Raw genomic sequence first — 27,639 nt, 5'->3', positions numbered from 1 at the left:
AAGCAATTTTTTTTTGATAAGTAAGAGTAAATTTTATTGATAAGAATGAAATAGACATAGCCCGTGCATACAGGAGATATACAAAAGAAACCTAAATACATTCTAAGATCAATTGATTAAGGTCAAGAAATCATTCATGAACATTGTTTCCATTAAGCACAATGGCTGGAAACCAAAGCATTTTTTTTATAAGTAAAAATATTATATGTATATCAATAGGAGTAACCAAGTACACTGGACGTATACAAGAAAACACTTAGCCCATACTAGAGAGCTCCTAAAGACCCAAAAAGCCTATGAAAAACTACCCAAAATACACCAAGCCCGAATTGGAATAAAAACACACCTCCCCAACCCCAACCCCTTGTTTCCCGTAAGATTAATACTCCACCCGAAACTCCCTCTACGAGAACGTCTTCATGATGCCCTCCTTTTAGTCTTCCCTCGACTTGAGCTACCAACCTTAACGTCGTAGTTGATTGCCCAAGAAAGAAGCTTTAACTCCCTACTTTTCTTAAAGTGTGTACACAAAAATTCTGAAGCTCCACCATTGTACACTCTCTATCTTCAAAGCATTGTTCATTCCTTTCTGATCAAATACACTACATGATGCACAACATAATCATCTTCCACACTGCTGCCACTTGAGGACAGTCTTGAATCTCCTTCCAATAGGCCAATAAATCCACCACCCTCAATGGCATTACCCTAGTGACATTGATTCTTCTAAAGATCTCATTTCACAACACCCTTGTCACCTCACAATGCAATAATAGGTGGTCCACTAATTCTCCATTTTTTTGCACATATAGCACCAATCCCTTTTTTTTTATACGTTCATATAGCACCAATCCATCTAGGGCTGTAAATGAACGAGTTTGTTCGACAGTCCGCTCGGTACTTGCTCGGTTAAACTCAAATTGAACTCGACTCTTAAAAAAAAAAAGCTCACTCGTGAAAGCAGATACCCACTCGAATTGTAAATGACACATACCCGATAAAACTCGGCTCGGCTCGGCTCGGCTAAGGCTCATTAAGGTTCGTTCGTTTATGCTCGAGTCGACTCGATTAAAACTCAGTCATATATTGATAAATATATATACACCTATGTATATATACACATATATATGTAGTAACTAATAATATAAGCAAACCACTTTTATAATTAAATATATAATATGTAATCTAATTATTTATGTCTATATAGTGAATATACTTCATAAGTATATTTTATAATTTGTATAATAATTAGTCGATAAAACTTAATAATTTAATATACTAGTATGTGGGAACCATATATGAAATAGATATATGCTATCATATAAAGTGTATGTACTAATAATATATGTAGGCATATAATACATTGTTATTTTGGATAAATATCAACTAGTTAGATATTAATTATTTATAAATTTTATAAAATTTTATAATTTAATAGAGATTCTACTTGTTAGTTGTATAAATTTAATATTAGATTTTTTATTTTTATTAATTATTAAATCTTATTCAAAAAATAAAAAAATCCACAATTCTAGCTCGAGCTCGAGCTCGGCTCGACTCGAACTCGTTTGTGGGACGAGCTCGAGTTAAGTGTTTAGCTTATCAAGTCGAGCTTGAACAAAGAATAAAAAAAAATTTCGAGCTCGAGCTCGAGTATTTTGAGTCGAGCCGAGCTCAGCAAGCCAAAAACCGGCTCGGCTCAGCTCGATTACAGCCCTAAATCCATCACAACGCATCCCCTCTTCCTCAAGTTGTCTGTGGTCAAAATCTTACCAAGAGCAGTAGTTCATACCAAGAAAGCTACTTTAGAAGACACACGAGACCTCCAAATATTTTTCTAAGGGAAAGGAACATTAGCTTGTAATGCCATATTTTGTAGTATGCCCTGACTATGCACTTCTTGCTGCCATTAGACCTCCAATGCATCTTATCCCTCTGCGCCGTAGTGTTTCCCATGGAGTATATCGATCTTAAAAAATATGAAACAGTGGGTAATTCCCAATTATGAATATCCCTATTGAAAAGGACATTCCATTGGTGAGAGCCATGAGAAAAAACCACAGATCCGCCACAGAAGCATCCGTGTTAGCTGCAACATGATAGAGAGCTGGAAAAGCCCTATTAAGAGCACGATCTCCACACCAAATATCTTGCCAAAACCTGATTCTGGTACCCTCTCCAACCATAAAACGGATATGATTTTCGAAACTCGGCCATCCCCTCCTAATAAATTTCCGTAAGCGCACACCATACCCCCCCTAGCACTTCCGTGTCTATAGTCAATAATTTCCTTCCACAACGACTCGAAGTATACCTCCATAACCATTTCCCCAACAAAGTTTTATTGAAAGTCCTCGGGTTGCACACTCTCAATCCCCCATTTGAAATTGGGGAACAAACTTTATTCTAATTAACAAGATGTAATTTCTTCCCCCCCCAAAAAAAAAAAAAAAAAAAGCCCGAAATAATTTCTCAATCCTGTTCGTCACCCCTGCAGATAAAGGAAACAAAGATAAAAAAAATAGGTGGGGAGATTTCTTAAAGTGCTCTTAAGTAATGTGAGTTGACCCCCTTTCGATAAGTACAACCGTTTCCAACCAGCCAGCCTTTTCTTTATTTTCTTCACAACTCCATCCCAAATGGCTCTAGCCTTAAAAGTTGCCCTCAACGGGAGGCCCAAATATTTTATAGGTAGCGAAGACACTTTATAATCCTGAAGGCTCGCCAGGCTATTGATACTAGGCATCTGTTTGAATGCATTCAAAACAAACCACTTCTCGATGATCCCTATAGAAGAGGGGGATCATAACAATTTTTCTAGTTACTTCGTTCTCTATTTCGATTTTTAATAATCCTTAGGGAAAGCATTTTGTTTCTACCGAGCTAAAACAATATGTTGATGTCTTTAGTAAACCAAAGTCATTGTTTAATAGCTATTTTGCTTCAATTTCTCTTATACAAATCATAAAATTGCAGATTTAGTTACGATTAGAATACCACACCCATCGCAACCATCTCGGACTTACCTAGATTCACCTTAAGCTCCGACACGGCTTCAAAACATAGTAAAAGTGCTCGTAGAGTTTGAATCTGGCCATGATCCGCTTCACAAAAAAGTAGAGTATCATCTGCAAATAAAAGATGTGAAATTACGATAGAGCCATTATTACCATTACCCATCGAAAATCTGACAGAAAACCTCCTCCAACAATAGCCTTCAACATCCGGTCAAGTGCCTCCATAACTATAACAAAAAGAAGAGGAGATAGTGGATTTCCTTGCCTCAATCCACGAGAATTGTTAAAACAACCAGCAGGGATGCCATTAACTAGCACTGAGAAACAAGCGGTGGAAACACAATGTCGAATCCAAGAGGTCCACCTATCACCAAAGCCACACCTCCCGAGCAAGTATAAAAGAAATTTCCAATTCACATGATCATATGCCTTTTTCATGTCAAGCTTGCATAGAATACCTGGAATTCCCTCCCGCAGCCTATGATCCAAGCACTCATTAGCAATAAGGACCGAGTCTAGGATTTGTCTCCCCCAAACAAATCAATTTTTAATTTTTACCACCCACTTTCACAAAACCCAATAAAAACAATCTCAAAACTTCTCAAGAATTCTTGAAAATCCTACTAACCAAACATCGCCTTTGTATTGGTTATTTTCAGTGCTTTAACACGGCACATGTTGTTATCATCTTGGTTATCAGACGTATTACTAATTTATTGAAGATCTAAATCGTGTGACATATGTATTCTGTTTATGTAATTGCATCCTGTTGATTCTAAAGTCTAATGTTCCTAAAGGTCTTCACTTTCATGTGTTCTTATATATGTTGTTTCAATTACAGGCATATTCAACAGTTGGTACGCCAGATTATATTGCTCCTGAAGTACTGCTAAAAAAAGGCTATGGTGTGGAGTGTGACTGGTTCGTGATTTATAAATTGATGCACTTTCTTGAAGTTCATAATTGATTGTTGTGCATCCCTTTGCACTGAATTTCATTCTCGTGTTATGGAGTGAATACAATGCTGTGCTATTGCGTTGCATTAGTAGCTGAAAAATGGTAGGATGAACTCTGTGCCTTGTTAGTGTAAAACTGTTCTAAGAAGCAAAAATAGATTCAATCAGAATTGGACTGTTTTTCTGTAAGATGCAGAGTTATACTTATACACCTGTCTTATGAATAGGCAGTTAATGTTTCAAAAGTCCAAAAATAAGGACAGGTTTTCAAAACAGTGAAAAAGCCAAAATGGGCGTGATCTGTGAAAATTTTGCATTTGAGACCATCTAGTTTGATTTATGCAAAAGCACTAGAAGAAATTAAGGCATGGGATGGAGTTTGAGAGTATTCTGAATTAATTTGGGTTCTTGGGCTCTCATTTGCATTTTGTACCTTAAATTATGATCAAGTCCAAAATGTTATCGGACTTTATTCTACAATGTTCTTGCACTGTCTGCAAAGAATGGAATAAAGCTAATCACAACTGAAAAGTGAAAAACATCATTTATAATCATCCGGCTAAAAGTATAATTTATGTTCTTCTTCATTCTTGTGCTTGCTTATACACACATTATGCCCACACAAAGTGCAGGTTGTTATGGCAGAAAACACACACACCCCGAGGAACACATATTAATATATTCTTTTTATCTCCAAGTAAAGTGGTGTCATTCTACGTTTAACCTTTTCATGGGTTCTTATCCAGTTGCCTGGTTGCAGGTGGTCACTTGGTGCAATAATGTATGAGATGCTCGTTGGCTATCCCCCATTTTATTCTGATGACCCAGTAACAGCTTGCAGAAAGGTTAATCTGCTAAAATCATTTGTTCGATTTTGGCTTTTTAGTTGAAACATATTATATATAATTAGCTTTTAGGTTATCTTATTTTCATAATGGCAGACCATCATTTTTCATTTTTCTTTCTTTTTTTTTTCCTCTTTCCCTGCTGCTCTTTTGTCAAATTGGTTTGAATACCTCTCAATCGAGAGTTTCCTTCTTATTAAAAAGCCCATAATTCCCTTAATTACAGCCTACAAATTATATGTAAATAAGGTAACAATCTAAGTAAGGAAACAATCTAAATAGGGAAACTGTACAGCAGCCTAGTGTCTAACAAAATGGTCTCCTATACATATATACATGTTTCTTCTTGATCGACCAACATCAATTGGAGGGGGGATGTCAACGACATATATATATGGCAGTAAATCATGAACTGATGGTGGTGACTAGACAAAGCCTTGGTTAAGACAACAGTAGTTTGGTGTTTGGTGGAAATGTGAGGAAGTGTAATAACATGTTGATCAAGTGCTTCACCAATGGAATGACGATCTACTTCAATGTGTTTGGTGCGCTCATGAAATACCGGATTGGCAACAATCTGAATAGCACTTGTGTTATCCATATAAAGAGGAGTAGGGGTAAGTTGCGGGATACCAAGTTCACCCAACAAACCCCGAAGCCACACAATCTCCACACATGTTGGTGACATCGCACGATACTCAGATTCGGTAGAGGACTTCGAGACTTGATCCTGCTTTTTACTCTTCCAAGAAATAAGAGCATCACCAAGGAACATGCACCAACTAGTAACTGAACGGCGAGTATTCACACAACTGGCCCAATCAACATCACTATAACCCATTAACTGTAAGGAGTTCCCAGTAGAAATTAATAACCCTCTACTAGATGTATCCTTGAGATATTGAAGAATCCGTCGTACTGCTGCTGAATGAGAGGGACGAGGAGCTTGCATAAATTGACTAACCTGCTGTACATCAAATGAAATATCTGGTTGGGTAATTGTCAAATAGTTCAAACTCCCTACTAGCTGCCGATACAGAGATGGATCATATAATAGTTCACCCTCCTCCTGACAAAGCTTCAATTGACCTCCAGAGGTGTAAGTACTGACTTCTCAGACTGAAGACCAGCCAAGGTGAGAATCTCTTGGGTATACTTGTGCTGATGCAAAAACATACCATTGGGACAATAATGCACCTCGAGACCAAGAAAATATTGAAGTGGGCCAAGATCTTTCATATGAAAGATAGTCTTGAGATGCTGCTATAGTTGCTCAATCAACTGAGGGTCAAACCTTGTGATAACAATATCATCCGCATATACTAAAAGTGCAACAAGTTCAATGGCAGTCCTCTTAAGGAAGAGAGAAGAATCAAACTGACTTTGAGTAAAATGAAAATCAAGAAGAGTGGTACAAAACTTCTCAAACCATGCACGCGGTGCTTGCTTCAACCGAAAAACTTCAGTGGAGGAGTGAGTGAACATACCAGGAGGAGGAGTCATATATATTTCTTCCTTCAAATCTCCAAGTAAGAATGCATTCTTCACGTCCATTTGTTGAAGAGACCATCCTTTAGAAGCAACAATAGCCATAATAGTTCGTACAGTAGTCATCTTGGCCATGGGTGCAAAGGTCTCCTCATAATCAAGGCCATACTCCTAATAATTCCCAAGAGCCACCAAACAGGCTTTATACCTCTCTATGGTGCCATCAGGCCATAGCTTGATGCTATATATCCATTTGCATCCAATGAGTTTTACTCCATCAGGACATGGGACGATGTCCTAGGTGTGGTTGTCTTGAAGAGCCTTAAATTCTTCTTGCATAGCTTGCCGCCAACAAGCTTGAGTAGAAGCCTGAGAGTAAGATTTGGGCACAGAGGTAGTATCAAGAGTAGCCTGATGAGCAGTATGTGAGAACCCATACCTATCCAGGAGACGTGAAACTCAAGATGACTGTTGAGGTTCAGGTGGGATGGTATCAGACGTTGGTTCAGTGTTAGGAAGGGGCAGTGGAGACTGTGGGCGACGTCTTTGGTACACAACCCCTGGCTTAAAGTGTTCAATAGTACAAGACACATTATCAAAAATATGAAGCTGAACAAAATCAGAATCATTAAGAACACAAGACTGGAAGAAATATTGGTTTTCAAAGAAAACCACATTTTGAGAGACACGAAGCTTGTTATCATCTGTATCATAACACAAACCCTTTATGTGCGTTACTATACCCAAGGAAGGCACATCGAGCAGTAAGCTTGTGATGTTTAATGGATGGCAAGTGAACAAAACAGACATAACCAAATATATGAAGAGAATTATACTCAGGAGTGACACCAAACAAACGAGAATACGGAGAGTCAAACTATAAACTTTGAGAGGGTAGACGATTAATCAAATAAACAGCTGTAGATAAGGCTTCTACCCAAAACCTAGGAGGCATAAAAGATTCAATCAACAAAGTACGAACAACATCCAAACGATGATGATTCTTACGCTCAGCCACCCCATTCTATTGGCCCGGGGGTAAGGACAGGATTGTTGGGAGAGAATACCCTTGGTTCTGAGATAATCCTGAAACTCATTGGACATATATTCCCCTCTAGAGTCAGAACGTAGTGTCTTAATACAAGTAGAAAATTGGGTCTCAACAAAAGCCTGAAAAGTGGAGAACACATAAGCTTTAGATCGAAGGAAATATATGTGAAATGACTTTGGTCATCAATGAAGGTTACGAAATACTTGTACTGAACATGAGAAAGTACAGGACTCACCCCATATATCAGTATGAATAATCTCAAAACACGTGGAAGCCCAACTGCCATGTAAAGGAAAAGGTAAAGATTTGCTTTTACCAAGTTTACAAGAACTACAATCAGAAGACATATTAGAAACTGAATCTTTATTCCCCAAATAACGGTGTTTCATAAGATGAGTCAAAACAGTAGAATTGGGATGTCCCAATTTCTTATGCCAAACATTATTATTATTAGCAACAATAGTACAAGCAAAGGAATCAAAATTGGAAATGGAAAACTGAAGAGGAAATAAACATCCCACTTTAGGCCCCTTCGTGATCACTTTCCCCGACGCTTGATCCTGCACAACAACCATTACGATCAAAGTGAATTTCACAATTATTATCTACCAGCTGTCCCATAGAAATTAAATTCGTAGATAATTGTGGTGACACAAATACATTATTGAAAGAAGACCCTAGATTTCCAATTGCAGTGATAGGAAGGGTACTACCATTGGCTATTTGAATGTGTTGGTCACCCTTATACTTACGAACATCATGTAAAGCATCGGTATTTCTAGTCATATGATTGGAAGCCACAGAGTCAACCAACCAAGGAGAGGTGAGTAGGTTTCCCTTACCTTGAAGGCCAAAAGCAGAGAAAGCGGAGACAATAATTTGTTGGATCATCTCGGGTGTAAGAGTAGATGAAGAACCGGCTGTAGGTTGCTGCCCTGGAGCAGGAATAGAGGGGACATTAGCTAAATTGGACTGGACAACAGTGTGAAATGCTTGACCTTGGATTCTGAGGTCACACGCGATAGTCTTTAATGATATGTCCTTCTTGCAGTAATTGCAAAATTTCCTGCTGCAATGCTTTGCAATATGCCCAAATTCCTTGTAACTGTAGCACTGTATTTGTGTCCTGGATCTTCCTTTCCCTTGAGCAGCATATGCCACATTAACCATCTCAGTAGTCACAGTTTCTTGAGTTAGGCCAAGTTGAGTGGAAAGACGCAGCTCTTCTCGTAATAATTCCCCCAAGCACACATCCAAGGAAGGAACAGGATTATGGTTTATCAAACTAGCTCGCGCAGTCTCAAATTCTGGTCTTCGCTTCATCAGAAATTGGTCTCTTTGACTCTTAGCATGGACAACTTGCAGTGCTTCTAAGGCTTCCTTGGGAACTTTAGAATAAACTATCCCAAAATATTCACTCTACAGATTAAGAAATCCATCATAGAATTGTTCAATAGAAAGATTACCTTGTTTGTAGTTGCAATTTCTAACTCTACTACTTGAAACTTCCGGGCAGTTTGTCTTGATAATAGACTCGCCTAAAATAATCCCACATCTCCTTAGTAGTAGTAAACGAACGAAGATTGTTGACCATATGTGGTTCAATAGAACTTAATAGCTAGGAAACAATCTTGGCATCCTTGCTGGACCATGAACTAAATTCTTTGAGATCAGTAGGAGCCGTAGAAAACCCATCAAAATGATCCCATAGTTCCTTCCTAACTTGCATAATACTTGCCATTAAAGCAAATTATTGAATTTTCGCCTGACATGACTACCACAAAACAAAAATTGCTCAAAACCAAGAGTTGTCGATAGCCCAAGATCACCAGAAAGTGCCGACCACCAAGAACAAAAGCTGCCGGCAACACCAGAAAGCACCGGCCCTGGAACAGAAACTGCCGACAGCCCTAGAAAGCTCCGGCCCAAGAACAGAGACTGCCGACAGCCCAAAAACGCCGACAAGAAGAAAAAAATACCCTAGAAATTTTAGAGTGAGGGCTCTGGTACCATGTCAAATTGGTTTGAATACCTCTCAATCGAGAGTTTCCTTCTTATTAAAAAGCCCAGAATTCCCTTAATTACAGCCTACAAATAATATGTAAATAAGGTAACAATCTAAGTAAGGAAACAATCTAAATAGGGAAACTGTACAGCAGCCTAGTGTCTAACAAAATGGTCTCCTATACATATATGCATATTTACTGCCATATATATATCGTTGACACCTTTCAGTCCAAAGGCTGGGTTAACTCTAATAATTCGGTTTCTAGGTCTCTTGTAAAGCCTTCTTGTGGCCTCCCTCAAAGGTTGGCTGGACCTATCACACTTTATCATGGCTATGATGAAGCCATTTTAATTTCATAATGAGGTTAGGTTAAGATTAGATAAAACAAAAAGGCATCATTTAACCCATAGACTCAACCTACTTAACTGTTTTCAAAGGCAATGAATTTCCCAAAACTTCAATTGTTAGATTGAGGCATTAAGAAGTGCTAAGGAAATAATTCTTTCCGTGAGCATTTTTTCTTGTGATATTCAAGTGCTAACCTTGAGATGGATTAAGGTGAATTTTCTTGGTTAGTCAGAAGTTATTTCTAGCCTCCCTGCCCCACCTTTCTTTCTCTATTGAATATGGACTACAACTTGTGAGGTGTCCTTTCTTCATCTCAAACCCCTCGGGTATAGGTGGGATTTGTAGGCTTCTTGTATGACACCACAACACATTATTAAAGTGTTGAACAGCTTATGAGAATGTGCTTTTAGGTTGTTTTCTTGTTAGAGGTAAAGAAATATGTATAGTAAGTACATTAAATAAGTACATTAAATATCTAGGGAAGCAGCATTACCCCTTGAAGATCCAGTGACAACAGAAGGTGCTTGTAAATCTTTCAACTTTACCATTTTAGTAGGATATAAGGTGATTTTTAGACTTCAAAAGAATTGCATTAATTAGTAAGGAAAGGGGGAAGTTCTGGTAAGCATTCTCTTTAATGTGAATCAAATAAGTTACCTTGAGGAAGTTATTCATCTGACGTTTTCCTGATTTGCTTTTTTGTGGTCATTTTGTCCTTCTCCTAGTCCTTTGTATTTTTGGCAGAACATCTATAGTCTGCTAAAGTTTGTAACACATTGTTCTTTTTTTGTTACTTATAGTTCAAACTTGGCGTGATTAGAAAGTTAATTAATATGTTATGAGTTCATTGATTGACATATTGATTCATGGATGATAGATTGTGCATTGGAAACATCATTTAAAGTTTCCAGAGGAGGCTAGATTGACACCTGAAGCAAAGGATTTGATCTGTAGATTGCTATGTGATGCTGAACATAGGCTTAGCACTGGAGGGCTGAACCAAATTAAAGTATAATTTTTTTGTTCTCTCTTTGACTGACCGAATTAAAATCTTGCATTCTAGTATTCTTCCAACTTAGAATTGTTATTAATGGTACCTTTTATCAGAGTCATCCCTGGTTCAAAGATGTTGTGTGGGACAAACTCTATGAAATGGAGGCAGCATTTAAGCCAGAGGTCAATGGGGAACTTGATACACAAAATTTTATGAAATTTGACGAGGTAAGGTGTTACCACCCTTGATTATTGGTAAAGGCCATGGTTGTGCAATTGTGTTTGACTTTCAATTGAATATTTTTTTGTTTTGTATTTATATGTTGCCTTAGATAATTTTTTTAATCCTTTGAAAAATAAAAGAAAGAATTTTTTATTTTATGTTTCCATTGAGACACTTGGAGTTGGTGTATAAAATGTGTAGGTGTATGAGGTCAAGATCTCTCTCTCGACAAATTTCTATTAATAATATTCCTTATACCTATATAAAAAAAGATGTCTCTTTCAACAAAGCTTCTGTATGTATTAAGCATGTGCTTTTCTCTGTATGCTAGGATTTATGCTTTATTTTTTATTTTTTTTTTGATAGGGATTTATGCTTTATTTTCAAGAAGATCTGAATTTTTTGTTATCTCTTTTGGATAGGGCTGGGATTCTTTAGTCTGCTACTGAGATGATGAAGCATTTTATTCTGATGAGAAGTTTTTATGTATTTTATTCTGGGCTGCTCTTGCAAATTTGTTTACCTGCCACATCAACCATAAAAAATGATTGGTTGATTACCTGGCATATCAGCAATGTTATACGGGTGTTACACTTGAGGTCTTATGGCTAGAATTTTCCTTGAGCAATTATGTAAATAAAAAAGACTGATTTGTCATCCTTTTCTTATATCATCTGATTGATTGCTTTCTTCTCTGTTTTTTTTTTTTTTTAAATGTTTTACTAGATCTTTGCTTCCGTTCAATATCATGCCTGTCTTGTACCATAACCCTGACAAAAACTAATTGTGGAATAGGTAGATCCTCCTTCACAAGCAAGAACCGGATCTGGACTCATGAGGAAGGTATGCAATCTTTCTGCACAAAAGAACAAACTAATTGGCACAAAGTAATTCACTTATTCCTGTTGTTTGCTTGTTAAGTATTTCTCTATTAAGTCAAAGAAGCTTACAACAGCCAAAATGCTGTTCAGCCGGTGATGGTTTTCCATTAGAGTATTTAGGAACGGGAGTGAGGTGTGAGTTTTGAATTAGTAAATTAATAAGAGTATCAGGAAGTTCCCCATGTACTTGGGCTATGCCTATTCGTATTAATATAATTTAACTGTTTACTTATCAAAAACAAGAAGAAGAGAAAATCAGGAAGTTGATGGCATGGAAAGATAAAACTTAACCCAACAAGTATCTTTTCTCTACCCATTCCAACAGTGTTTTTCATACATCTAACCATCAATGTAAATGGTTTTAAGAGTATGTGTTTTGAGTTATGATAACTATTTGAAACTGGAGGTGTTCTCTCTCTTCTCTCTCGATGACTTTCCAGTTCCCATTTCCAGTGGTTTCTGCTGGGAATGTTTCTTGATCTTCCTGTGTGTTTCTTCCCCCACCTTGGATTGGTTGTGTTCCTTTTTTGGTTAGTTGTTATCTTAGTGATGGATCAGAAGTTTATGTATAGAAGCTAAGGTGTTCGTATTCAGGAGAAAAGGAGGCAATGCTTTCTGCATTTCAGAAAAGGGCAGGAAATATACTATTTCTTTATACTTATCTGGAGGTATGGTTGATTGGTTTGCAAAGGTCATGGAGGATTGTCTGAAGAAATTTGGTAAGATGGTAGATTATCAGACTAGAAGGGAGGGAGACAGTTTTTATGCTGCAGGGGGGCCATAATTAGTCTGGTAGGTTTTTGAAGATGATAGAGTATGGTACAGGAAAGGGTAAAGGTATTTTAGTCATCCCTGAATGGGATGACAATCAGTCTTGGTCTCGTTTGGATCGTTTCTTAATATCACCATAATGGAAAAGTCATTTTCCGGATGTATGGCAAAAATGAATGTCTTGTCTTTGCTTGAATCATTGGCCTATCATGCTTGATTGCAGTGGTATTCAAAGAAAGCGAAGGTATTTCAAATTTGAAAACATGTGGCTGAAGTCAGAAGGCTTTGTAGAGAGGGTGAGACAATGGTGGTCCTCGTATCAGTTTCAGGGTACCCCTAGCTTCATTCTAGCAGGTAAATTGAAGGCGCTAAAAAAAGATCTGAAGCTTTGGAATATACTGACTTTTGGAGATATAAGGGAGCGCAAGAAAAGCAAGGTGATGGAAATCCAAGAGCTTGAGAGATTACAAGAGATGCGGCCTCTTACACAGGACGAGCTAGCAAAAATGAAAAATCGAGAGCCTTGTGGTTGAGGGAAGGAGATCAAAGTACCAAATATTTCCATAGAATTGCAAACTTCCATTGGAGAAACAACAACATTGAGTTGTTGAAAATTGATGGTGTTGAATGCAAGGAAGAGCAGGTTATTGAAGAACATGTAGTAGGCTTCTTTGAGCAGCTCCTAACTGAGCAGGAGGGATGGCGACCTACACTTGATGGCCTTGCTTTTGTCGTCATTGAGGTGAATGATGTATCTCGGATGGAGAGGGCCTTTGAGGAGGCGAAGGTTTATGATGTAGTGAAGAAAATGGAAGACAAGGCACTGGGGCCTAATGGTTTCTCTATGAGTTTCTTTCAAACTTGTTGAGAATTGATAAAAGAAGATCTTATGTGGGTGTTCCAGGAGCTTTTCTTGGTGGGAAAATTCGAGAAAAACCTTAACACCACTTTTCTTGCATTTCCAAAGTGCTGGCGAACTGTCTAAGTGAGGTGTTGGGGAAGATCATTAGAAAACTTCAAAATGCTTTTGTAAAAGGGAAACAGATTCTTGATATAGTTCTTATTGCCAATGAATGTCTGGATAGTAGGTTAAAGGCTGTCAAAAACAGGGATCATTTGCAAGCTAGATATGAAGAAGGCGTAGGATCATGTTAACTGGGAGTTCCTTCTCTACCTTCTTGGGAGGTGTGGCTTTGGGGAGAGATGGCGGACTTGGATCCGTTGGTGCATATCAATGGCGAAATTCTCAGTGTTGATAAATGGCAGTCCGGTTGATTTTTTCATAGCACATGAGGCTTAAGACAAGTAGATCCCTTGTCGCCTTTGCTGTTTGTTATTGTGATGGAGGCGCTTAGTATGATAACTTCGGCATTGGCTAATAATGGTTTCGTGGATGGTTTTTCGATTGGATCCCCTGAGAGGGGAACCGTTAATATATCTCATTTATTGTTTGCAAATGGTACTCTTTTATCTTTTGTGAGGCAGATCAAAATCAAATTCGAGCACTGAAGGCTTTGCTCCTATGTTTTGAAGCAGTATCCGGTTTGAAAGTGAACTTCGACAAATCAAAGATGGTGCCCATTAGAGGTGTTCTTAACCTACGACAGTTGGCCAACACGTTGGGAGTGCAAGATAGCCTCACTCCCCATGACTTATCTGGGCCTTCCATTGGGGGCTCCTTCGAGAGCATCCTCTATATGGGACACAGTGGTTGAGAAAGTAGAACGGAGGCTAGTGGGATGGAAAATGATGTATTTGTCAAAAGGTGGTAGGATGATGTTGATAAAAAATACTCTTAACTTACCAACATATTTTTTTATCCTTGTTTCCTTTACTTGCAAGTGTGTTGTTTTGAATTGAGAAATCCCAACGTGATTTCTTGTGGAGTGGAGTGGAGTGGGGGAGGAGTTCAAATTTCACTTAGTCAAATGGGAGACGATATGCCACCCTATTTCTAATGGTGTTTTGGGCATTAGAAGTATGGAGACCTTTAATCGGGCTTTACTTTGCAAGTGATTGTGGTTATATCATAAGGAACCAGAAGCTCTGTAAAAACTGGGGATTGAGAGCAAATATAAGGATTTATGAGGGGGATGGTGCACTAACGAAGTAAGGGGGGCGTATGGAGTGGGTTTGTGGAAACACATTAGAAGAGGTTGGGAGGCCTTGAGTAGACATACTAGACTTCTTCTGGGAGAGGGCTCTAGGATCAAATTCTGGAGAGATATATAGTGTGGTAATAGTACCCTACAAGAGATATTTTTCTCTGTTCAATATCGCTAGTGCTAAAGATGTATCAGTGGCGGAAGTTATGGAGATATCTGGGGGAGCAGATCCGTCGGAACATCACCTTTAGTAGAGCGGCACAAGACTGGGAAATGAGCAGCTTTTCAGATTTTTACAGCCTTCTATACTCTATATTACCAAGCACTCAACAGGAAGATTTAGTGTGGTGGATACTAGATGGTAAATGGGCATTCTCAGTTCGCTCTTTTACAAGGCTCTCACACAAGAACCCCGAACTCAGTTTCCATGGAGAAGGCTTTGGAGACATAAGGCGCCTCCCAAAGCAGCGTTTTTTGTATGGACAGTTTCGTTGGGAAAGATTCTCACAATTGACAACTTGAGGAAACGAAGTGTAATCATTGTAAATTGGTGTTGTTGCATGTGTAGAGAAGGGGGAGAGTCTGTAAACCATCTCCTACTACATTGTAAGACCGCTCGAGTATTATGGAATGAGGTATTCAGTAGATTAGACTTGTCTTGGGTTATGCCAGAGACAGCGGTGGCATTGCTAGCCAGCTGGACCAATCTAAGAGGCATGCAACAGATTAAAGCCGTATAGAAGATGATCCCTATATGCATTATGTGTTGTATATGGCAGGAACGGAATGACAGGACATTTGAAGACAATGAGAGATCGCAGGAGGAGCTGCAAGTTTTTCTTTAGAACACTTTGTACTTGGGCCATTGCTGTTGATTTCAATGGCATGGACGTCCGTGGTTTTCTTGTCTATAATGTGCCTACGTAGCTTAAGGCATTTTTTCTGTTTTAGACCTATGTATATGGCTTTGCCGATTCTTTAAAATTTGTTTAGAGCAAGAAGGAGGGGTAACATTACTGGAAGATGGAGGGAGGAAGGAAGGTGGGACAGAACTCCTGCGAAATAACTCTGGTGAAGTAATTGGAAGGAATTACAATGTGTTGGAAAAAATTGGAGAAGTGGAAGGGACTCTTTGGCATTTACAATCTGAATTAATTGGATGCAAGGAAAATATTGATTTTATGCTGAACAAGGTTGATGGAGGATTGGATCTTATGATGGGCTTTGGCCAAAAGATGGGGGGGGCCTTGAATTAAATGAGAAACAATTGGAGGAGAAGCTTGGGTCGAGCGAAGAAGACAAAAGAAATGGGCTGGTTAGAGGCCTATTTACCCGTTCTGTTGTTTGGAGGCCCAAGGAACATAGGGCATTACCGAGACTTTCTTGCTCGTTAGAGCATTGGACTAGGCGATTGCCAAGTCCAAATTTTAGCTAGAATTTAAGTTTTGGCTATAGCCTTAATCTTTAGCTAGATGAATTCACATTGGACTAGCCATTAGATTAGTCGAAATATTAATATAATATTATTTTTTTAATAATAATAATATTTTGTTTTTCATATTTTGCAATTACACTAACCATATGTTAATTAATAATTTAATTTGATACTTAAAAATTATTGTTTTCCAACTAATTTTTTTCCTCAACCTATTATTTTTCATCTACAAAAAATATAGAAGTTCCAAATGTGAAGTGAAAATATAGAAGTTCCAAATGTGAAGTAAAAATATAGAAGTTACAAAAAATATATAATCAGAACCGAGAAAAAAATAGAAGAACCTAAAACTAGCAAGCCATACACATTATACACAAACCATACACAAACCAGCTACATAGTCCCATACAAAAGAGTCCCACAAATAAATACATACACAATCCCATTCAAGTCCAGCAGCACAGTCCCATTCAAGTCCAGCAACACAGTCCCAAACTTAGTGCAAATACAAAAGAGTCCCATACAAGAGTCCCACAAATAAATACCCAGTCACATATTTATCCACAAAACAGTCCACAAATTAGTTGCTACCCAGCCACATATTTATCCAGCCCACATGTGGCTGGGCAACCACTAAATTCTCAAAAAAATACGTTCTATAAAAGTTTTTTGATAAGAGAACATCAAATTGATGTTGTCACAAATTAAACAAACTGACATGCAAACAGTCCACAAATATGCTCCAAATCAGAGTCAGAAATAAAATTCATTTGCTGATCTGGTATGCAAAGAAATATGTAGAAAAATATCAAAGGAAAAAAGCAAAGAAATATGCAGAAAAACAACAAAGAAATAAAATTCTGGTTCTGTTTTGCAAAGAAAAACAGCAAAGAAATAAACTCAGTGTTCTATTTTGCAAAGAAGAACAGCAAACAAGTTTTATTACTCATCTGTTATGCAAAGAACAGCAAACTCATCTCTGTTTTTGGTTGGATGTGTTGATGTTAATGTTCTACTCAATCTAAATCAATATTATCTAAACAATAATTATCTACTCATCTCTTTTTGATCAGTAGCAAATCATGTTATACATGCAGAAAATATTAGGATTTAGCTTCTGCACATAAAGAAATGCATACATACCCACATACATATACTTGTTTTTTTTTTTTTTAAGTGTCTTAACAATTGTAACAAATAATATATGTGGTGTTTCCGGGATCAAATGGTATTGAAAGCAACCATCGATCAAGATAGCCACAAACGTTAATGTAGCGTCCAAGCCATTACCCACATACATATACTACTACATACACACATAAATACACCCTAAAACATGCTTACATGAAAGGAGAGCTTAAATTAGGGAAAATCTGTTGATGAGATGCATTGAATCAGCCCCAAATCCTTACAATAGCTTCATTATGGAATGCATCAATACCAAGATCAAAGGCACTAATAAATGAACCATGTGGATCGGTGGGCAGTTTTAAAACAACTACAATGAGAAGAATTCAAATTCTAAAGGTCAAATTGATGTTGTCGAACAGGTCCACAATAATAATCAACTTCTGCAGAGATGAAAATGAATTGAGAATTGAGATGACTACAACGGATTGTAGTTACCGAACCAAGCAACCAACTTCAGAAAACAGCAACAACAATACAAAACAGCAACCAACTTCAGAAAAAAGCAACAACGGCAACAACAATACAGAACCAAGCAACCAACTTCAGAAAACCAACACCAACTCTAATAACTACAGCAGATTGTAGTTACCGAAAACACAAAAAAAAAAAATATGGGCTCTCAACTCTAAGAATCTGAGAGGAGGTTTGGCTGGACACGAATTCATACTCAAAATACTCTATAAATCAGCAATAACAATTGTAGAAAAATCAGCAACGATAATAACCTCTGTCCCACAAATTCATACCCATTTTACAAATTAAAAAATTCATACTCAAAATCAACAATGAAAAGCTTACCCAAATAAAGTTTCGGTAGTCTTACCAACCCAAACCGAGAGAGAGTGTCGCGTTCTTGAGCCAAGCCGACAGAGAGAGAGAGAGAGGGGAAATTGCACAACCGTCAAAGATCGACCCACGAATGGAGAGAAAATCGATTGAGGAAGAGAGAAGAGGGAGAGGAGTTTCAGAAAAAGAAAATGGCAAACGGAGAGAAGAGGGAGAGACGAGCGAGAGAGAGAGAGAGAAGCCGCGATGGAGCTGCAGAAAAAAAAAAAAAAAAAGGGCGAGGGAAAGACGAGAAACGAGGGCAAATACGAGGGAAATGGAAAACACGAGGGAAAGAGAGAGCAGAAAGAATAAAATATATGTTTGCTCCTTTTACAGGTACTCGCCAAGTATGACTAGCGAGAGGATTTCACTGTAGCTAAAATTGGAAAATTATGGCTTTGCCGATTCCAATGCCAGAGATTTTATCTCAAAATCAGATGCAAATTAGACTTGGACTTGGCAATGGCTAGTCCATTGCCAGTGCTCTTAGAGGAGAAGGAAGCTCAGCCCAGTTGCTCATCGGCGCCGATGGGTCGTTTGTCTTCGCGGAAAGGAGCGATGGCGGGAGACGATCATTTAGGGTGCTTTCCGATGAGGAATGGCATGGTGGCGAGGGCGTCACCGAGACTTTCTAGCTTGATAGAGGAGAAGGAAGCTCAACCCAGTTGCTCGTCGGCACCGATGGGTCTTTAGTCTTCACAGAAAGGAGCGATGGAGGGAGGCGATCCTTCAGGGTGCTTTCTGGCAAGGAATGGTATGGCGACAACGTCATCACAGGGGATATCTACAAGTCTGGTTCGTGACAGTATGCAAGGAAGCTTTAGATCGACTCTTTTTGTGGATTCTTCTTTACAAAAAGGGTCGACGGAGGAGGAGGTGAGTTCTGGGGGGTCCTCGACGTCGGAAGTTCTCCAGTGACAGAGAAAATGCAGTTTTCCTCAGATTCAGGCAGTGATTAGGTTGCACTGAGTGAGGAGAAGGGTAGGAAAGAAGATTTGTTGTTTGTTCAGAGTTCTCAATTGAGTAAGGGTGGGGGGAAGGGAGGAAGGGTTAGTGATGGTGGAAGAGGAAGATGGGAATGAGGGGACAAGGAACCAGGTCAAAAATGTGTCTGGAATTTTGAAGAATGGGCCCATTTGTTCTTAGAATAATATTTTAGAGATGCAAATGGTTCTTAGCAGGAGTACAGAGAATGAGGATGGTGAAATTGGAGTTTCAAGTGGATCTGAAGAGGAGTTTTCTCCTGAACCTTTATGTTCTATATTCCCTTGTATAGAGTGGAATAAAAAATCTTCTGATTGGGTGATGAGAAAGGTGGATGAGATAAAGGATTGTGTGGGTGTATCTTGTGAGGGTTTTGAGGAACAGTTTAGAGCTCTCTTGATTGCTATTGAGGCTAGCCAACCTTCATTGGCTAGACCTGCCTTAAAAAGGAGAGAGAATTGAAGAGGTTGTCGTGCTTGGTCAACTATAATGGGAAGGGAGGAAGTGTTTTTAGAAACAGAGGAAAGGAAAGGGTTGTGACAGTTTATAAATGAATCCTAAGATTCATGGAACGTAAGGGGACTTAATGATTTTCGTAAGCATCTTCGGGCGAAAAACTGGTTTAAAAAATGGAGGGTGGATGTTTTATGCCTTCAAGAAACAAAGTTGAAAAATTGAATCAAGCTATTGTTCATAGTTTGTGGAATTGTAATAGTGTGGGATGGGTTAAGTTAGTGTCAAAAGGGGCTTCGGGAGGCATCTTATTAATGTGGAATAGGAGGGTGGTGGAGTTGATGGATCATTATGTGGGGGAATTCTTGGTGCCGTGTCATTTCAAGAGTATAGAGGATGGGTTTGAATGGGTGTTTGCTGGAGTGTATGGTTCGAATGTGGATAGTAAAAGGAGTATCTTATGGGATGAAATTTTGGGTTTATGTGGTTGGTGGAATTTACCTTGGTGTTTTGGCAGGGATTTTAATCTTACTCAGTTTCCTAGGGAGAGAGTGGGGGATTCTCACTTTTCGTATGCAATGCCTGTTTTTTCAGATTTAATTTTTGAGTTAAACCTGATTGATTTACCATTGGTGGGAGGAGATTATACGTGGACAAATGGCAGGACTTGTTCTAGGCTGGACAAGTTTCTGGTTTCACCCTCTTGGGAGGCTCATTTTTCTGGTTTGAGTCAGAAAATATTGCTGAGATTGTGTTCTGATCATTTTCGTATTATGTTGGATTGTGGTGGAATTGAGGGTGGGCGTAGGTATTTTAACTTTGAAAATGTGGCTGAAGGATGAGGGATTTGTGGATAGGGTGAGAAGATGGTGGTAAATCTAGGGTTTTGTGGTTGAAGGAAGTTGATAGGTGCACTAAATTTTTTTATCAAATGGCAAACTCTCATAGAAGAAATATATGATTGAGGTCTTTCGAGGTGGGGATTGACTTATTATGGATCAAGAAGATATTAAGGCTCACATAATGAATTTTTATGAGAAGCTGTTTTTGGAAGATTTTTCTTGGAGACCTAAACTGGACAGACTATGTTTTAATACTATTGATCAGTTTGAAGCTGAATGGTTGGAGAGAGAGTTTGAGGAAGAAGAAGTCTTTAACGTGGTTAGGGGTATGGACAATAAGGCTCTGGGCCGGATGGGTTCTCTTTGGGGTTTTTCAAGCATGCTGGGACATTGTGCAAGAAGATATCATGAAGGTGTTCGTGAATTTCATATAAAATTGAAGGTGGGGGAGATGGGAAGAGAATTCTTTTTTGGCATGACATTTGGTGTGGGGATTCTACGCTTAAGTCGGACTTTCCCTCTCTTTTTAGGATTGCAAGGGATCAAACTGAACTGTGCAACATTCTTCCTCATGCATTGATAATAAAATTCAGTGGAATGTTGATTTTATTAGGGATGCCAACGATTGGGAAGTGGATGATGATGTTACTGCTTTTTTGGAAAGACTTTATTGTTCTAAGGTGATGCTAGGAAGGGAGGACAGCATGCTGTGGGTTCATACAGGAAATTCCAAGTTCTCTGTTTCTTCTTTTTACAGCATATTAAACTGTCTTAGGAGCTGTGAGTTCCCTGGGAAAAATATTTGGAGAGTGAAGGTTCCTTCCAAGGTGGCTTTTTTCAGTTGGGTGGCATCCCTTGGCAAAGTTTTGACAACTGATAATCTTAGGAGGAGAGGTATGTACATAGCTGATTGGTGTGTCATGTGCAAGAAGGATGGAGAATCTGTTAATCATCTTTTTCTTCACTGTGAAGTGGCCATGTTTTTGTGGAATGAGGTTCTTAATCGGACAGGTTTACTTTGGGTGATGCCCAAGGATGTGGTGAATCTATTGGCAGGTTGGTATGGATCAAAGGGAGGAAGGTATGCTGTTGATATTTGGAAGATGATTCCTTCATGTCTCATGTGGTGTCTATGGCTTGGAAGAAATGGGAGATGTTTTGAAGACAAAGAACGTTCGATGGGAGAACTTAGGGATTTTTTCTTTAGTACTTTGTGTTTTTGGGCTAAAATTCTTGTAATGGATGATGTTAACTTTCAGAATTTGTTTTAGATTTTCTTTTTAGAGAGATGTAGGTATTTCTTTTGTATACGGCCCTAGTACTTGGGCTTTGCCTATTATTGGGAATAAAGTTTCATATTATATATATATATATATATAAAACTATTTGAAACTGTGCTAATAAGGCTTAAAATTGATTCTGTACATTTTGTCTGGTGAACTTGCTGATTTTTGGTAGTCATTGTTCATACCTACGAAGACTCCGGTGCATCTCTTGCAAAGCCTACATCTGGATCGTCATAACTTTGTGCACAACCACCGTGTAACTGCCTAAATTTTTTATTTTTGGTACTTGTAAGCGTGGTGTGTCAACACACGACTTGTTGAGGGATCCATTATTGTTATAAAAAAGTTAAAACACCAACACTTTTTCATCATTGTGAGACCCACTTCAGTGGTGAGTTGGGTTTGTCAAATAATAGGCTTGCAAATAGATTTTTTCGAGATTTTTTTGCCAGTGTCTGCAAAAGATATATGATCAAGCTGACTTGACTATGTTCTGATTTAATGCTGTTTCATGTTCTTATTGCAACTTATTATTGTCCCATGACTTTGTTGGCAGATGCTTTTGACTCCTAAAGATCTCAGTTTTGTTGGCTATACGTACAAGAATTTTGACGCTGTCAAAGGGTTGCATAATTCTGGTGGTATGGGAAATTCTTTCTGCTTGAGTTCAAATTTCTCTGATTTTTCATTTTCCACGTATATTAAAGGATGCTATAAACCACAAAATAAGGCAATAATGCATTGCTACTTGTTCTTGATGTTGCATCTTCTTGCAAGGGTTAGTTCACTAGTTGTAAAATATTGTCCTGCTTAATAGCGCTATTAGTCAACAAGACTCCACACATAGCTCATATGCAAGGCGTAAGCCAATACCTTTACCAAGCATTCCTTAACCTTATGTATTGAACTCATGGTGAATTAACATGGATGTTTAGAGAGTGCTTCGTAAAGGTATTGTTTCAGAACGAGGCATGCTTGTATCATCAAGGTTTCCTCAATTAACTCACAAACCCATCTTGCTCAAGATCTGTAGCCACTTTTTCGAATGATATTTCCTTTCCTTTACTTCAACAAAAGCAAGTGCATATGTTATTGCAACTTGTATTCGCTTTGTTATATATAACAATCCCGACTGCGTAATTTTGACAGACCTGCTTGTGTATTAGCTCTCCATTATGGCTCTATAATGACCCTTTTCAATCTATCATACAATGACAGGTTTAAGGAGCACGTCCCCAATTATATCATCCCCCGGTTCTTTCCACAGTAATAGATCACATTCTAGTACAAGCATTGTCAACTGTGCCTTTTATACCTCAAGTGGAAGGTTTTTAACGATAATGTTCATTGCTAGGTGATTCTGCAGTGGATTACTCTGCCAATGACAGAGAAACAGAGATGCTCGTGTCATCCGAGGATGCCATGTCACAGTGAAGAGCTACCGACATGAAAATGGACAAGAGCCCTGTTATGAAGGTGGGTATACCTGCTTATTTTTCAGTCAGGTTTTGCCCAAATCTCCATTATGAACGAAGTTAACTGGCATAATATTGCCGAACTTGTAAGTGTACAGTGAAGAACTTCAGGAATGCCCTCAGATGGGTTGGTTAGTAGCAATAGTATTAGTTGCTATACTTCAAAGTTTTTTTGTATCGAGCAGGAATCATTATCATGGTGAGGTCCTGACTGCCCAGGTTGGCAAACTAAATATGCCTTCTCTTGAGGCAGTCGCTGGCCTTCTACTCTTTCTTTTTCTTCTTCTTTTTCCTGGGTTCTGTTATGTCTTCATGATATTCTAGAAAGCTGCGTAATGCTTTATGGCTGTATTGAAGATAAATCTTCTGATAACTGTTATTGTATTGAGTATGGACAGCCTAGGGCTTTGGGGAGCATATGAAATTAAGTTGTTATCTACTGATGATTAAGAAATAAGTTGTAACAACAGACTAAAATTGAGATCAAACAACTTGAATTACTGATCTTCGAGAGATCAGAAACCTCCACTTCAATTCACTTTATTATTCAATATGTTTACAAAGGAAGGAAGGCTTCAGTATTTATAGAAGCCTTATGATGATTAACAACGGCTACAAGGGGGTATTATGGTAATGTGCAATAAGTAAGTAGGGATACAAAGGTACATTAATGTTATAAGGAACACATGCATATCACGTGACTAACTAACTAACTAACTAACTCACTGTTGCTTGAACAAATGAACACCTCGCTTCTCTTCAGCTCGAGCTTGCTCCTGTCGATGAACTGAACATAACAACTGCCTTCCTCTTCAAAAGACCTTGCCCACAAGGTCAGGATAATGAATCCGTAGCTGCTCAACAGGTTCCCAAGTGGAATTTACTTCATCCATACCACGCCATTTCACTAATAGCTCGATAAAGGGTTTATTATTCACAGCAGACATGCGCCTGTCCAGAATAGCTTCAGGTTCCACCTTAAAATTCCAATGAGAATCCACCAAGGGTAATACAGGAGAGATCTGTGAATCGGGGCCAATGTATTGTTTGAGTCTTGATACATGGAACACGGGATGGACTGATGAGCTTGGTGGTAATTCAAGTCTATAAGCTACCTCTCCAATGCATTCCACAATTCTGAATGGACCACAATACCTGGCAGCTAACTTTGATCTGCTGGCTTGACTAACAGTCTGTTGTTTATACTTATGCATTTTCAAATAGACTAAATCACCCACCTTAAACTTCCTCTGAATGTGATGTTTATCATATTGTTGCTTCATAGTAACCTGTGCAGCCATCAAGTTCTTTTTTAACAACATTAGTATCTCATCTCTCGACTTTAACTCCCTGCCCACGGCTTCATTTTGAGTAGTCCCCTCAACATAATGAATTAAAGTTGGAGGAGATATTCCATATAATGCCTCGAATGGTGTCATTTTTGTGGAAGAGTGGACTGAGGTGTTATACCACCACTCAGCCCAAGGGAGCCAATGCACCCACTGTTTGGGTCTTTCACTAACAAAGCATCTCAGATATTGTTGCACACATTTGTTAACCACTTCAGTTTGCCCATCTGATTGTGGATGGTAAGCAGATGTGAAGTGCAATTTAGTCCCTTGCACTTTAAACAACTCTCTCCAAAAATTACTGGTGAAAACAACATCCCTATCAGTTACAATAGTTGATGGCAAGCCATGTAACTTGAATACCTGGGATGTAAAAACAGCAGCTACTGATGCAGCTGTATATGGGTGAGACAAAGGTAAAAAATGTGCATACTTGGTGAGCCTATCTACGACCACCAATATAACAGAAAACCCTTGTGAACATGGCAAGGAATCAATAAAATCCATGGAGATGTCACTCCAAGATCTGCTGGGAAGTGGCAAGGGCTGCAATAACCCAGCAGGTTGTAAATTTTCTGTTTTACACCTTTGGCAAACTTGGCATTCCTTGATGAATTGCTTAATGTCTCTCCTCATACCACTCCATATAAAATCTGCCCTGGCTCGATGGAGTGCTTTATGGTAACCCGAATGGCCCCCAAAGGCACTGCTATGGATAAACTGTAAGACTTGATCCTTCATAGGGGATGAAGATGACAAGAAGATCTTACCTTTCTTAAATAACAACCCATTTCTGACTTCAAACTTCTTGTCAGAAAGCTTGCCTTCTTGGAATTTTTGACAAATAGCTGAAATTTCTGCATCCTCCAAGTAAGAATGTCTCAACTGTTCTAACCAAAGGGGATCAAGAACTGTGATGGCCATCATGTCAGCAGATTCTTCCTTTACTTCTTCTCTTCTCGAAAGACTATCTGCTGCCACATTATCCTTACCATGCTTATACTCAATTGTGAAATCATAGCCAAGCAACTTGGTAATCCATTTTTGTTGGGATGGAGTTCCTATCTTTTGTTCCAAGAGGAACTTTAAGCTTTGTTGATCTGTTTTTATGACAAACTCAGCACCCAACAGATATGGCCTCCATTTCTTCACAGCTACTACTATTGCCAGAAATTCTTTTTCATAGGTAGATAAATCCAATGCTTTTCCCTTCAATGCTTGACTCAAGAATGCTAAGGGCCTTCCATTCTGACTCAAGACAGCACCAATGCCTCGACCAGAAGCATCACATTCCAATACAAAGGGCTTGGAAAAATCTGGTAAGGCCAAGACAGGTGGGTTTGTCACAGCCTTTTTGAGATCTGCAAATGCTGTGGTAGCTTCATTTCCCCAGTGAAAAGCATCTTTCTTTAGCAAATTTGTCAATGGGGCAGCAATGGAGCCATACCCTTTGACAAATTTTCTGTAATAACCAGTTAGACCCAGAAATCCTCTTAATGACTTGAGAGATTTTGGTAGAGGCCACTCGAGCATTGCTTGGATCTTGGTTGGATCTGCCTTGACACCCTGTGCAGAGACTAAGTGGCCCAAATACTCAATCTCCTCACAAGCAAACCTGCACTTATTCTTTTTTGCAAAGAGAGTATGTTGTGCCAAAGTATCTAATACTAGAGAAAGATGTTCTACATGATCTGTTAGTGATTTGCTATAGATTAAAATATCATAAAAAAAAACAATAACAAACTTCCTTAAAAAAGGTTGAAAGACCTCATTCATTAAGGATTGGAAAGTGGCAGGAGCATTGGTCAAGCCAAATGGCATAACCAGAAACTCATACTGCCCTTGATGTGTTCTAAATGCTGTTTTTTCAATGTCCTCTTCCTTCATAAGGATCTGGTGGTACCCAGATCTAAGGTCTATCTTAGAGAATATCGAGGCTCCATGCAATTCATCCAAAAGTTCATCAATGACAGGAATGGAAAATTTGTGTTTAATTGTTTCTCTGTTTAAGCCCCTATAATCTATACACATGCGCCATGAGCCATCAGATTTTCTTACCAAGAGGACAGGTGATGAGAAGGGGGATTGGCTACTCCTTATGACTCCAGCAGCCAACAATTCTTTTACTATTTTTTCTATTTCAGTTTTTTGGAAAAAAGGATACCTGTATGGTCGAGCAGAGATTGGCATGGTGCCCTCTTTAAGGTTTATTTGATGATCCCTAGACCTTCTTGGAGGCAATCCCTTTGGTTCAGCAAAGACATGGTCATATTTAGCCAATACTGCCTCAATGTCAGCAGCATAGCTGCCTATTGCTTGAGTTGTCTCGTTGTGCACTAGCTGAAGTAGCATTCCCTTCCTTTCCACCATAGTGAGTTGGCAAATCTGAACATCTTCCACAAACTCAGGCTTGCTAGAGCTCAAGCCCAACAATGTGATAGAACCCTTGCCACTGGTGAAGGTCATTGTGAGGTTGTTAAAATCCCATAAAACAGGACCTAAGGTTCTTAACCATTGCATGCCAACCACCACATCACAACCTCCCAATGGTAGAAGGAAGAAATCAGTGGTGAAATTATGGCCTTGCATCTGAAACTGTAATTGTTGGACCAGACCTTCACCATTCATGCTTTCCCCATTGGCTACCCTTACTGTAATCTGACCACCTTGCTTGACAGCTAACCCCATCTTTCTTGCTACCATAGGATCAAGGAAGTTGTGTGTGCTACCAGTGTCAACCAAAACTATAACTGAGCAGTTCTTGATTTTGCCATGTACTCTCATAGTTTTCGGGCTTATACAGCCTGCTATTGCATGGAATGAGATCTCAGGTACCTCAGTCTCGACCTCCACAGGTTCATTAGTTTCCTGTGACTCTTGTGGACCAGCCTCTTCCTTCTCAGAATCTTGTAACCATTCGAATCCTGCCATTTCAAAGAACTTGGCCTTATTACACTTATGACAAGGTTGCCACTTATCCTCACAGAAGTAACAGATTCCTTTTTCTCTTTTTGCTTTCATTTCTGCTGGTGTGAGTTTCTGAAAAGGAACTGAGGTTTTGAAGGTGGTGGGCTTGGGACCAGAATTTCCTTCTTTCCGTATGGAGTTAC

General features: G+C 38.8%; 1 protein-coding gene and 1 non-coding gene across 4 annotated transcripts in view; one reads left to right on the top strand and one right to left on the bottom strand.

The window, feature by feature from the left end:
- Window positions 1–23,617, top strand: part of LOC109009023 (serine/threonine-protein kinase tricorner-like) — a 31,738-nt gene extending 8,121 nt beyond the window's left edge. Inside the window, exons 6-13 of one of the 3 annotated variants that reach the window (XM_018989358.2) lie at window positions 3,859–3,938; window positions 4,734–4,818; window positions 10,591–10,722; window positions 10,821–10,934; window positions 11,725–11,772; window positions 22,262–22,346; window positions 22,924–22,971; window positions 23,060–23,617. In XM_018989358.2, the coding sequence (XP_018844903.1) occupies window positions 3,859–3,938; window positions 4,734–4,818; window positions 10,591–10,722; window positions 10,821–10,934; window positions 11,725–11,772; window positions 22,262–22,346; window positions 22,924–22,971; window positions 23,060–23,139 (672 nt within the window). In that variant the 3' untranslated portion in view covers window positions 23,140–23,617. Of the gene's footprint in view, window positions 1–3,858; window positions 3,939–4,733; window positions 4,819–10,590; window positions 10,723–10,820; window positions 10,935–11,351; window positions 11,587–11,724; window positions 11,773–22,261; window positions 22,347–22,923; window positions 22,972–23,059 lie in introns of those variants that run through there. The other 2 variants (XM_018989366.2, XM_018989374.2) reach the window with 2 other exon arrangements.
- On the bottom strand, window positions 17,320–17,448 carry LOC118344342. The gene has a single exon (XR_004798114.1). It is a non-coding gene; the product is annotated as a small nucleolar RNA snoR80 (small nucleolar RNA).
- Window positions 23,618–27,639: the final 4,022 nt, after the last annotated feature.

Source organism: Juglans regia, chromosome 1 (assembly GCF_001411555.2).
Source record: "Juglans regia cultivar Chandler chromosome 1, Walnut 2.0, whole genome shotgun sequence".
NCBI lineage: Eukaryota > Viridiplantae > Streptophyta > Magnoliopsida > Fagales > Juglandaceae > Juglans > Juglans regia.
The sequence above is the reverse complement of the archived record's forward strand: the minus strand, read 5'-3'. Positions and strand labels throughout refer to the sequence as shown.